General features: G+C 39.4%; 1 protein-coding gene and 1 non-coding gene across 5 annotated transcripts in view; one reads left to right on the forward strand and one right to left on the reverse strand.

Moving 5' to 3' along the window:
* Nucleotides 1-13,758, reverse strand: part of COLEC11 (collectin subfamily member 11) — a 37,477-nt gene that overhangs the window by 7,292 nt on the left and 16,427 nt on the right. For all 4 annotated transcript variants that reach the window (XM_062634567.1, XM_062634566.1, XM_062634570.1 and 1 more), the window contains 2 exons: nt 13,102-13,257; nt 7,714-7,785 (listed from right to left, as the gene is read on the reverse strand). In XM_062634567.1, coding sequence (XP_062490551.1) covers nt 7,714-7,785; nt 13,102-13,231 — 202 coding nt within the window. In that variant the 5' untranslated portion in view covers nt 13,232-13,257. The remainder of the gene's footprint in view (nt 1-7,713; nt 7,786-13,101; nt 13,258-13,758) is intronic.
* TRNAS-AGA (transfer RNA serine (anticodon AGA)) lies at nt 1,649-1,730 on the forward strand. The gene has a single exon. It is a non-coding gene; the product is annotated as a tRNA-Ser (tRNA).

Raw genomic sequence — 13,758 nt, forward strand, 5'->3', positions numbered from 1 at the left:
ACTGGACAGTCACATATTTCCTCTACCTAATTTTCAAAGCTGGATAATTTTATGACCAATTAATCAGTAACAAGTTTCAGAATATAAACTGATCACCACTGAGCTAAGAGATGTCCTCTGGATTATTACTCCATAAAATCTCAAGCAACTGTCACTTGACTGTATGAGTCAGAAAGAAATCATTTCCTCTGAAGTGAGAGAAGATGAAGGTGTATGACTTCTTGGTCTAATTAATTACTGGCAAATCCTAAAATCAATAATTTTCCTTTTTTTTCCAACAAGGATCAAATTCAGACTCAATTAGGAAATTTTACCAGAAAACACAAATATTTTTTATCTTATGCTATATATTCCTACTGGAAGAATGGAAGTAATCCACTCTGCCAGTTGAAGATCTACTTTCTGAATATAGCTTCACATTCAGAACAGATTCGTGGCTTGCCCTAAAGGTGCATTCCATCAGGCTGTGTGGGTTATACAGGTACTGATACCACCACTGGATACTTATCCAATACAGGCAGTATAGTGAGAAGGTATTTCCTCAAAAATCTCTAAAGTATCAGCTTGTAATAAGTTTATTGTATTGCTTTAAAAGTGACCTTTCTTGCTTTGGATATTTATGAATTGAGATTACCATAAAAGACTGTCAAATGTTTTAATTCTTTCTCTCTTCAGGCTGCTACACCTGAAATTAAATAAACACTAGAAAGAAATTAAATAAATCTAATGCATAAATTAATATATAAAATATCTTCACTTTCCTTCTCATAAATACTGCCCAGAAAACGAACTACTTCTCAGTAACAGCCAGTCAAAGCTACATGATCTACTCAGAAGTAAAAGCGTGTTATCTCAAACAATGAAGACATACATTAAGCCTCCTGTGCTCATTAAAAGAACTATTTGGATTTGGTTTTCTCTTACAGTGACTAACCCCTGCTTCTACTCCAGAGGCCTGCTTATTCTGCTTCTTCTGCAGAATAAATCACAAGGTTTCAAGAGAGATCCATCTGCCTTGAGGGTTTCAAAAGTTTGAATGCCTTTTGTAAAGTCCTTTTTAGTGGCCCTATGATCGTCAAAACTGCAGTCTAAAGAGTCTTAATGAAATCAGGAAGTCAGAGCTGGAAAGAAATGGGGACAATGAAGGAAATTAAGTCTCCATAGACCAAAAGTTGGAAATCTAACAGAAAGTTTGAATGGAGAATATGAAGTAAGTCATCTGTCATCTTTCAGATGAAGGTGGTATACACTGAAACCAATTATAGAAGACTTGAAGGATTTGGGGAGGAACTGAAGAGAAGGAAACTCGAAATGATCTTCTTGGCAGCCTAATAAATACCAGAGATAAATAAAATAAATAAAATACCAGAGATATATGGTGGGCTGCACAACCAGTGAAAAAGTGAAGGCTTTGTCTCAGCGCAACACTATAAATGGGGATCTCTATACAGTATGGCCAATTTCTTCAGACAGGATTAATTGGAACAGACAAGAAGGTTTAAAAGTACTTAAAAGAGAGTGTCAAAAAGACAATACTGCAGAAATAGAAATTCACCGTGTCACAGGTGAACTGAATTGTGTCAAAGTGAAGAGAGCAGGAGTTTACTTCTCAAACTTCAACAAATCAGATATATTCTTTTAGCAGCAGGTAGTTGTGGCCAAGTGGTGAAGGCAATGGACTAGAAATCCACTGCGGTTTCCCTGTGCAGGTTCAAATCCTGCCAGCTATGGTGCTCAGATGTTTTTCTGGAGTCAAAGGCAGCCAAGTGGTATGCCACAATTGATATTGCCAATGCATTTTTCTCAATTCTTTTGGCAACGCAGAGGTAAATCCATCTGGGCTGCTGCACTGTGGCAAGATATCGCTTGTTGGTATCAGGTGCAGAATTATCTGCATCTTATCGGGTGCAGAACCTAGTGGTGAAGGTATGCCATGTAGTTGCCCATGTACCCGCTGGGCCACTGAGGAACACCAGAACAACCAACAAGTGGATAAAGCTACTAAGACTGAAGTGGCTCAGATGGACTTAGATTGGCATGGTTATATTTTAAATGCGAGTCAACATGTTGGCTACCTTTATTTGAAATTCTATCATTGTAGAAGTAATATCCATTGTAGAACATGTGCTTGATCTTGGAGTCAAAAATGAAATAATAAAGCTCTCTAGGCTGAAGTTAGTTGAACTGAGAGACATATGAGAGTGTGGAAAGTGTCCTTATGGGAGTAAACTTTAAGAACATTTTCTATGATAATAACTGTGTTTAGTAAGTAATTGCAAAACCTCAGGAAAAACTTGAAAAGTAATTACACAATGACAGTAGTGACTTTTTGATATTTAAAATATTTTTCATGTTACCTTCTTATGCCGCTATGTTAAATCTCTGGAATATTGTGGTGCCCAACGTGGGGCACGAAGGATTGAGATAACGACAGATCTGACCAGAGTGTGTCTAACTGTATTTGTGATAAGTATTCATTGTTTCAGATTAATAGTCACTCGTCACAATGCTGATTTGTTGGCTCTCAAAGTTGTTGCTCTTGATCTCAGAGTTTCAGCATGTCATACCTTACTTACAGCTGGTATTTGCTGTGTTAGTGTTTATCACCTGGGAGCCTGGGCTAAGGTTCTTGTTTCACTACTTTATGGTAATGACTTGTAATACAATAGACTCATTGATCATGAAATTGATCTGGCTTGCGTTCCCAGTGTGGTCACCACCCCTGTACTTTGGGAGGTATATAATAGAAGCATTTTTTAGCAATTACACATCCCTGGAAGCAAGGGGAGGAAGGGGAGGCAGGGAGTGAGCGAGTGGCTGCATGGTTCTGAGTTAACAGCTGGGTTTAAACCACGACAAAATTCTTCATGATTTGACATAGCGGACATCACAGACAACTATCCACCAATAAAGGTAGAAGTGTACCAAACCAAAGGCCTCTTGACTTTAGTGCCATATTTGACAGCAATCTGCAAAGGATACATAGAAAAAGAATGCAAAATATAGACCAAGATTACAGAATCTTCCCCCTAGTATAATGCTAGGTGGCATTTTATGTAGTTGAGACAAATTCATTTCATTAGCCAGCCTGAAAGTTAGGGGTTTAGTCTCAGCTATTTCTCCAAGTTTCCTTGGTAGGCAGTGGAGAAATAAACACCTCACATCTCCCACTCTAGTGGGACAGGTACATAGGTATCTTACTGACAAAGAGAAGCTCTACAAGCTTTGTATAACAAACAGGAAAAAAAAAAAAAATAAAAAAAGGAAACTTATCAATCCATACTGACTAGAAATCAGGAAGGCTAGAAAATTTGTAAAGGAAACTAAAGGTAGTAAGAAAACACAATCCAATCTGAAGGCAGCAGAAAAAGCTTAAAGAACTTTAAAACACATTCAAAAAAAGAAATGGAAATAGCATGATCCATCCCTGAATGGGGGACTGTATATTCAGACGCACACAAATACAAATAACTTCCCTTACAAAACACATACCTCGCCAGAATTACATTAACAACGTAACACCAAGTTTGATCAGACCAGTGGTCCCTCTAAGCCCAAGACTTTGATTCACACAGTGGCAGTAGAAGGTGCAATAAATGGAGATCATGCAACTACAGCCACTATCTGCAGTCCACTGCAGATGGAGTTGCTGAATCAGCTCCCCAGCAGTTTCAGTGACTGCCTCCTAGTTCAGGTATGATGGGATCTAGTGATCCTGTAACCTCGATCACATCCCTCTCGGACTATCCTGTACAGATGCAAGAGTCTCAACCTGTCCAGTTTCTCCTTATGAGGCAGCTCCTTCATCTTTTTTGCATTTCCGGTGCCCCTTTCTAACTTTTTACATCCTTTCTGACAGAGGCCAGAACCACACCCATTGCATGAGATGGTGCACGTCAGGCTTTTACACAGAGCAAATCAGCCACAAAAATGAGCTTCCTATTTTGTCCTTGCTATCTTTTCCGATGATGGGCAGTGTTTTGTTAGCTTTGGGACTGCTGCTAATGACTTAAGAGCAGTTCTCGAGTTTTAAGTGACAATTCTGGGGTTTTTTTGTATTATGTAAGTATGGATTAAATTATGCATCCCTAATTTCCCTAGGCTATATATTTATTTACACTGAAGCCCATCTGCCATTTTTTTGTCCATTCAGTTTAACACTGATTGTCCCAAAATTCTACTGAGTTCAGATGGAACTGAAAGACAGGTTTGAAACAGATACCCACTTTGTGAATCCAGAACTGTCAATGTCAGGACTTTTATATGGAATCCTGCCTGCAGCACTCCTTAGTGAGCAATAAATTCATGTAAAAGTTGACTCAGAAATGTAAAGGATTGACTGATTACATATTAATGAGCAATCAGTAATACTAAAATATAAATTAAGATATTATTACCTCTCTTTAGAATTTGATTATACAAATGACTGAGCACTCTGGCTCCAATCCAGTTAAATTAATGAGTATTCTCTCCTACTTAAGAGGCTATGTCTGTACTAGTAAACTAAATGCCTGGGAAGGTTTCCTAGCAGTATGAACCAAGTGGCTGAGAATGGTACACTCAATGATATTAAATTGTCTTATTCTTCAAGCCAAGATAATCACTTGCAGGCTGCTCATCGTGTTATCTTACAAAATGTGCCCAAGAAATGCCTGGAAAAGTGTTAGCTGGCAAAAGCCAGAATCACTGTGCTAACACTACAAAGGTAGAGACAGTTGAGTTCCACCCCTAAGAACAGTATGCAACCCTGCTTCACATACCATTATAATGAAGTATAAATGAAGTACGGTGTATGAAGGCTGAAAATAAAATACTAAAATATTTTCAAATGGTTATGGCTCTAAGAAAATTAAAATATCTTGAAGAACACATTTTTAATATGCTGCTCCTTTGATTATGCATGCCAACAGTAAATTCACCCTCTATTCACCCTTCTTTTGATTGCCATAAGCAGAATCCATGCTACTCTGGGAATATTCACAGGATTGTATTGTTATTAAAGTATTTATGTGGAATTTATATACATGGAAGTTGTTATGGCCTCACAATTGGATCATGACTCAAATAATTGAGTTCTTTCCCAACATGAGAGCACGCAGTGCAGCAATCAGTGCAAGTGGGGAAAGCTACACCTATTAACTTCACACCCCAAAACCAGCACTGCAGTACACGCTGCTTTCATCTGAATTAGCTGTTGTACATGCCCCAGTGCTCTATGCTTTGCAGAAGGCCAACACAGTTTTATATTCTGCTGCCATGCTATGCATCATAATTGACCTATACAATTAATTAAAAGCAATGAGGAATGTAAGTGGAACTTAACCTTAATCAGTTCCCAAAGACATCAGGATGTCTGATGTCACCCTGAAACCTCAGGACACTCAGAACCAGATATATTTCAGGTAAACACCAGAAAGTTTTAATGTTTATCTGTTTCAGAGCTACCAAAATTGGAAAAGATCATGAGGAAAGGAGATAATAAAAACATTTGCAGCACTTCCTAATCTTGAGGTGTTCATTTCAGGTCAATACCATAAGAAAACCTCTTCTTCTGTAAGTAAGTTATTTATTCACTGATTATTGTGTACCTAAGGAGCTCAAAGACACTAAGCACATTTTCTTAGGACAAACTTGCTTCAGAAATGAAACAAAGAAAGGGGAAGAAGGAAAAAAAAAGAAAAAAAAAAGATTACTGTGATAATGTAAATTAAAACTAGAAGGAAACTCTACAAATGTTGCAGAAGAGTTAGTTTCCCCCCTCATGTAAACCATCACTTACTCAATTAGCAGAAAAATACAGTGAAGTTAAGCACTTTCCATCAACAGAAGGAGACAAATATTAGCCCAACAATACAACAATTACCAGGCTTCAATAGAAAAACAGGGTGTCAAACACATGTTAACACAGTAACTGCAGTTTAACAGGCTACTAGCACAGAAACAGGGCTGCTGTGTTCATCCATGTATGCTCTTAGAAACAGGTAAACCCAAAATGAGGCAACAGTTTTATCCATCTTTCATTATCCACCAAGCTATGTATTAAGCACTGGGATCACAGGTCTAAACTCTACACCGAGATTTTGATGGTCTTTTGGAGCAGACAAAGGTAAGGGAGAACCTAATTGCAGTCTTGCACTACTACAAGTTGTCTGTAGAGATGAAGCCTTCTCTTCTCAGACACATACAAAGGACAAGAGGCAATGATCACAAGTTACAAGAAAAAATTCAGTTGGCTTTAAGGAAAAGGTCTTTCACAAGGACAGTGGTGAACAGATCGATCAAAAAGGATATGGAATCTCCATCCTTGGAGATTTTCAAAAGTCTACTGGACATGACCCTGAGCAGCCTGATCTAAAATTGAATCTGCCCTGTTTACACAACAGATTTGATTAGACGAGCTGTTTATAACCTTTTGATCTAAATTATTCTGTGATACTTCAACATCACTTCTGCTTTACCTTGCAAGCATTAAATGCAAGCATTAATGCAGCATTACCTTGCAAGAGTTAAAACTTTAGTTTCCAGTATTTTTTATAAGAACAATCCTTGAAGAGTACATCTCCATCAGGGAAATACACTGACTGAACATAAACATTCCTCATGGGAGTTACAAATTTTTCAATGCATTGTAAGGGGAAGAGCTCTAGCTATGGATTTTGGTCCCAGGAAAAACTGCATGTATCAGACATCTGTGATTGCCCAGAAGAACTACATAATGGATCATGCACCATCATAAGGAAGTATAAATTACCTCTGTGTTTGCTTTGAAAGGAAGTTTGTATATTCAGTTCATTAAAAACTAACTCCATCATTCTGATGACAGGAATGTCAAATGTTTAATTTCAGTATTGAAATGCAAGGTTTTGACTACCCCTAACGTGAATTCTTCAGAATGTGCATCTCCTGGAAAACTTATGACGGTCAAATTATTTCCTCCTTGCTTCCGGAAAAAAAAAAAAAAAAAAGGCAAACAAAAAAACCCCCAACCAACCAATCAACAAAACCCACAAAACCAAACAAACAAAAAAACCTAGATTTCAAAAGAATTTCCTGCAAGACAGAAATGCCACATTTCTCTCAACCGTATAACGGACTACTACTGAGCAACAGTCCTCTCAAGAGCTCAAAACATTTTTTAACTACAATGCAAACAGGGTTACCATCATCTTTCCACAAATATTAGTGAACTGTCATCCAAAAAATGTAGAACCACTCCTGGTCATCTATGCCTGTTATAGCTTACCGCCTTCCCTCAAGCATTTTAATTCAGGTAATTGTGAGTGCTCACATTTACAACAAAAGGAAACAAGAAAATCGAGCCCCATGAGTCTTTCCCTCTGATCTGAGGTTTTCATTTGCAGAAGGAAATTTATGAAGAAGACACAATGCCTTTCTTCACAGAGACCTTCATATGAGACATTTGCTTTACCCATTAAACTGTCCTTATCTCAACCCACTCATGAGTTTTCTCACTTCTACTCTTTCAATTCTCTTCCTTATCCCACCAGGCCAGGATGGGGGGGAGTGAACCAATGTGGCTGCATGGGGCTGAGCTGCCAATGGGGTGAAAACACCACAATGGTATATGAAAATGCTCAAGCATGATTTAGTCACCTAGCAAAGGGACAGAGGATCCCCATCATCACTGCCTTCCAAGAAAAAGTAGCATTTGGTCAGGAATGACTTTCAAAACATCTTCTTTAATAAAGTTACCTTTTTCTCCTGGAGGCCCAACTCTGCCTGGACGACCGGGAGCACCTTTCTCCCCCTTTTCTCCAGCCTCCCCTGTTGGTACAAAAGGAAACAAAAATATGAATCATATTAAACCTGGACTATTCCGTGTTGGCAGCAGTGACAAAAGTGTCATTTTCCCCAGTGAACATAAATATCTACTGTAACAAGACAGGAAAAAATTAAAAGCAGATGCATTCTGACTTAACAGCTTTACTTGATGCATGGAGAACAGTGTCTCCTGAAACTGGGGTAAACACTGACAAAACCACAGTCAATACATTACTGAAGTCTCATACAATGGGGCTAGCTTTGTGGATGTTACTCATACTGTCAACCTCCAAAAAGCCCAACAGCACAATTTGCTTAAGCAGAAGCTTCAGAATTAGGACTCAAGTCAGCACTGGGTCCAAACGCTTCCCAACTATCTACTAAAGATACACTTAAGTCTCAAGTGAAAATGGCTTACCTGTAACATCAAATTAAAAAGAAAAAAGAAAAAATAGAGAAAAAAGTTTATGCCATTTACAAAGACCTACAGGAAGGCATCCTTCATTTAGAGGACCATTTTTTAGCATGAAAGAGTATCTCCTAATCCATATATAACTGAGAGTTATATACTGTGCCTTTTAATCTTTGTGGTATGAACCACCATGCATTGTACTGACATGCACACGGCTCATGGCGGATTACTGTATCAAGCATATTTAAACAACACTTTCTGTAAATGTTCACCTCCTTGTTGCCTTTCATTGGAAATTTGAGGATGCTTAGCTTGTTTCACTCCCTACTATTGTACTACTATTACAGTTTGCCACTGACATAAAATTACAATCTCTTAAACAAACAGACAGAAGTTTAAAGAATGATTTACATAGTCACTTTTACAAAAAAAGATTTATACAAAGAAGCAAGTTCTACGGTTTCCACAGACAAGAAAATGCCAGGATCTAAAAGCCAGGGCTAGCAGAGCACACCTGATGCCCAAAGCTGTGTGTCTACAGAGGAGAGTGCGCAATAGCTGCTCTCCAGGAAGCTGAAGGGAGCACTATAGCAGGAAACTCAATGGTTATCATACACCCCTCAAGCTCTGCTCTCTGCCATAGCTGGCAGCTGTGGTTCAGAAATGAACCATAGAAATGATGTAAAAACAAGCCACAACATGGCATATTTCAAATATGCAGCCTCCAGCTCACTCTCTCTTCTTATTGCAAACATAGGTGGCTGTGAGCTGAACTTGGCCTTCCATCTGTTATATTTTCCTTCTTCAGGCTGCCAGTCGACTGCAGACCTACCTTCAGACATCAAAAGTAGGCCATTCTTTGACCTTAATGAGGACAAACTCCACATAATCCCCAGCGGATAATATTGTTAGTATGAAACAGGCTATTATTTGGCACATTTGGGAATGTCACTTTTTTTTATTATCAGGTAACCAATAGGCTTTGTATGATTGCCTTTTCCCCCCCCAGGGCTGGTTATGAGTTCTTTGCTTCCCAAAGATAAATCCTGACAATGACTTTTCCCTGCTCTCTGGAGGCTGAGAGCACACTATTACAGCCTATTGCTTTACATGTTCTTCAGAGTGAAAGCTGTGCATTAGGGATCAATAAAATAGATCACTCTTGCTTCAGGCCATTACACTTGCCTGCATTTATTCCTATAATAAGATGACACTGCATTCCTTAGTGTAGGCGTTTAAGAAACTTTCCCTGGGAAGAGAGAGCCCCATTACAGGCCCAGATGTATTTTTTGTTATCTGCTATTTCAAGCAGTAAGACCTTGGCCAAGAAGGACTGATCAGTGGTCCAGTTCAGCTTTGCTGTGTTTAAGTCCCTAACTTTGCTTTACATCCCATGAGTACTATGCAAGCTGAGAAGCAAAGTTGGTACACGTGTCCCAGGCAACAGAACAGATTTCTGTCAAGGCATTTAAATCAATTTCATTTATCATCAATTAACACTAATCTTCTCTCCCCCCCTTCCAGGACGGCTCTTTGCTCTAGCCCTTCTGCATGAAAGAGTACTTCCCTCCTTAGCGCAATGCAGCTCTTGCCCAGGCAGCTGAGACAGGGCATAATGCGCCCAGCAGTGCTCCACAGTGTTGTGATGCCCCAAACACCCAGAAGAAATCTAGCCCTGATACCAAACTGAACTGCAGCAGGACTGCAGCTATCAGGCACAACCCTGACACTACCACAGACTTCTCCCATTATCTCTGATAGAGATCTTTCATACTTCAGATTATGTATCTTACCACTGCTGCCGATTTGCCTCCTTTTGTTAATTCTTCGGGACAGGATTTGTTTCTTATTATGTCTGCATCTTGCCTACCTTAAGCTGTACCATCTACTATAAAGAAAATAGCACGACAAATATTAACTACCTGATCTATTAAGCATTCCTGGGCTAGTGATAACTTTATTCCATTACTCATATTCCCTGTGTGAATAGACAAATGAAGCGTGGGTGTAAAAAAAATGGGTTTATTTTATTTACGTAGTATCAACGCTTGTAGGTACTATATGCCACTGAGACTATTAAAGACAACTCCTGCCTTAGATTCTAGAAGGGAGACAAAATAAGGTGGCAAACTGAGAATTCAAGCTTTGAAGGATTGTTCCATGTTATTTTTTTCACCACAATAATAGTAACTTCAATCTCATGGGCCTATCAAAAGGAATCAGGCTTCAGGAAGAATATGAGCAGCAATGTAGTGAGGCTTCATCATCCATCCCTTCTTCAGACACAACACACTTTTGCCATTATTAAGTCGGCTTTCAAAAACATGGATTAGTCTGCTGTCTGGATTCTCAGAGCCACAGTATTTTTCCCTTCCACATTTCATCTTACTCCTTTACACTGTTTAGGTTATAAAAAAAATAAAATAAAAAACCCAGTTCCTAAGACCTAAGCTGCTGACCTTAAACTCATTTGTGCCTTTTTCTATTCTTGGTGTCTTTACTGGCTGTCTTCATCTTCCATTTCCACCTCCATTCTCATCTCATCCCCCTTCAGATTCACCTCTTTATTCTGTGGGGTCCTAATTGGCTTTGTGGCATTTTCTTATTCCTCTTTTCTTAATCGTATTTTATTTTTTAGTTTCCAGTCTCTCCACTCAGTCTTGTTCTTTGTGCCTTTCTTTTCTCTTTTCCCTTTACCTCTTCCTGTTCTAAAATTTCTCCATTATGCTCCCTCACTTTTGTGTACTTTTCTCCTTCACCAACCCCTATTTGGGTTCCACTTTCTCACCACCTCTTGGGCTGAACCCTCTCCTGTTTCTTCCCTTCACTCATCCAACAGTCTGCCTCACTTCTTCCACTTCTTCCCTGTACCTATTTTTCCCAAATCCCGGCAGGCTGGTGCCCAACCGCAGTGCAGGGTTCTGCTCCTCCATCATAGGAGATGGTGTTGGCAGTCCAGCAGAGGAGGAGATGGGGCAGATCTAAAAGCTGCAGTGAGCAAACCCCACTGCATGGGAGCCAAAATTTGGGCGCACAGCCACGTATATGCTCAGCTTAAAGGAAGCCTTGGCCACCAAAATGGGTTGGAGTTGTTCCAGAGGGGACAGCATCATCTCATTACCAATTTCAGAGCCAGTCCCCCTGGCAGTGTAGCTGGAACACTGATAGCTTTTTAGGGGGGTCACATTAACTAGAGTTGTATCAGGCCATTTTGTGCTTCACTGAATTTGTACATCAATCTCTCACTTTTGCGAGGCTTACAGCTCATGAAGCAAAGTGAAATCATTAACACATGAAGGTTTTCAGGCCTCTCTGTTGTTTCCTGGCTCAGGACTGCCTTCTACAAAGGGCCAGGATCCTGCACGGTTTATGTGCTTTAGAAAACTCTGCTTCATATAATAGTAATAACGGTCCTCACATTGAAATGGTACTCACAGGTGTTAATTTTGACTGATTACACAAATAAGGAAACTAAAGCAGTAAGAAAACTTGTGAAAGCCTCAACTTCTTTGAAATGAAAAATCATTTCAAAGCTTCAGTCCCCAGTGCTGCGGAGTCTAACCCTTTCACTGATCTTCCCTGTAATTTTCGACAACATATATTTAATTTGATTGTGTTCTTCTCTGTGACTTGCATCAACAGCACTATCTTATGCCTATTTCACCAAAAATATATCAAACAAGTGAAACAACTTTACTCAAGGCTTAGTCAAACCTCAGGAGACTTGGCTATTGTATTGTTCTTTCTAACTAGAACATCTGCTGAAGGTGAAAATATTGAGACTTTAAAGGCTGCTTACTGAAGTAAAATAAAAAAATACAGATTTCAGTTCAGTTCAGACATCCAAAACTGCATCAATAATAAGCAAAATGAGAGCTTTTTTGTTCCTGAAGCTAACTGGCCAAGCACAACAGCCCAATTCTTTTGGTTCCAACACAGCACAACCATATTAAAACAAGGCAAGATCTGACAAGGGCAGTTTACACCACAACCAAGCCTGTGGCCAGGCTGTGCTCACAATTTAACTGTATGAACAATTGCAGGACAGAACTGCTCAAGGCCAGGTTGGACAGAGTCTTGGGTGACATGGTCTAGTGTGAGGTATCCATGCTCATGGCAGGGGGGTTGGAACTAGATGATCTTAAGGTCCTTTCCAACCCTAACTATTCTGTGATTCTATGGGCCTTGCCCTCACCAACCAATTAACCAGCACAGACAGCATCTGCAGTCTATACTATGGCCCCCAGGCCAGGGTAAAGCTTACATTTGTACTAGATAACATTAGTGGCACCAATATTGCTAGGTGAGTTTTGTGATATTACAATCTGAAACTACCAGAAAAAATTGAAGGTTAGTTGTGCAGTTTTTTATCATAATAATAATATATTGGGGCAATAGTTTGGGCACATATTTCTTTAAAAAGTTGCTTTTGTCCACAGACACTATAGAAATGCCAAAAACCTAACTGATTTTCTATTTCTTCTAAAGGCACTTCAGTATTTAAAAATCAAGCGAAGATAAGCATATTCTCATTATACTGCAAAATAGCAATGAGAACCTTTCCAAGTATAAAGTAGGGCCTGATTTTAAAGTCTTTGGGCATGAGTACCACTCACGAATACAAACACAGAGACAGCAACCAGGCAGTGTGTCAGAGTAACAGGCTCCTGATCAGGAGCAAGTATGGGAAACTTTGGCATGCATTCTCTGAACTGTGTTTATTTTAACTGACTTAAGTTCACCTTACGGACCTTAAAACTCCATTTTTAAGGAGGCTACAAATGGGCAAGTAAGAGGACAACTGAAAGGCACCTTCTTTGTCTCTGCTATAAACTGTCAGTGATGTAAATGAGCCTGTTAGAAAGAAAGGATTAGTATTTGAATGATGGAGTAGGCTTCCACATTACCTTTGAGGCCTGGAACAAGAATTTGAACAGAGCAGGACTCCTCTGCAATATGTTGAGGATATCCAGACCTTAGCAGTGACAGGAAGGCAAGGCTAATTAGAGTCACCAAGAAAACCAGATCTCTCTTCATAATGAGCACTTACAGGTCACTGACTCCTAAACAAAAGAATGAATAAACAGTTATAAGAATTCCAAAGACTTTCAACAGTTTCTGAACATATGCAGCATCCTACTACAAACAGTATTTTTGCATGCCATAACCCACACGGCATGAGAAGGACATGTCCAGGTCCTCCAAGCAGGCTGTATGTTCCACAGACATACATGAAACATGCAGCAGACATTCAGCAGTTTATTTTTATGTTAGACTGGGTAGCATAAAGCTCAGAAGAAATTTAGTTAAGAAATAGGAGACTAAGAAATGCTAATAATAGGCAATTCTGTGCTCACGATCTCTCATTAGAGGCAGGGATCTGGAAAGGTCAAAGGGGAAAATACAGTACATGGGCTTGCACTGAAAGTTGTTAGTACTAAGTTGCCACTTAGAGTGCATACTGCTCTGAAGAGGCAATTCAGCATACGGGAAGATCAACCTAAAGGCCTGAAATTTCACTTCACATCTACCTGAGCACTGAAATCATGCCCAGCAAATTGGCT

This window comes from Pezoporus occidentalis, unplaced genomic scaffold (genome assembly GCF_034315485.1).
Source record: "Pezoporus occidentalis ecotype Australia unplaced genomic scaffold, CSIRO_AGI_Poc_V1 ctg43, whole genome shotgun sequence".
Lineage (NCBI taxonomy): Eukaryota > Metazoa > Chordata > Aves > Psittaciformes > Psittacidae > Pezoporus > Pezoporus occidentalis.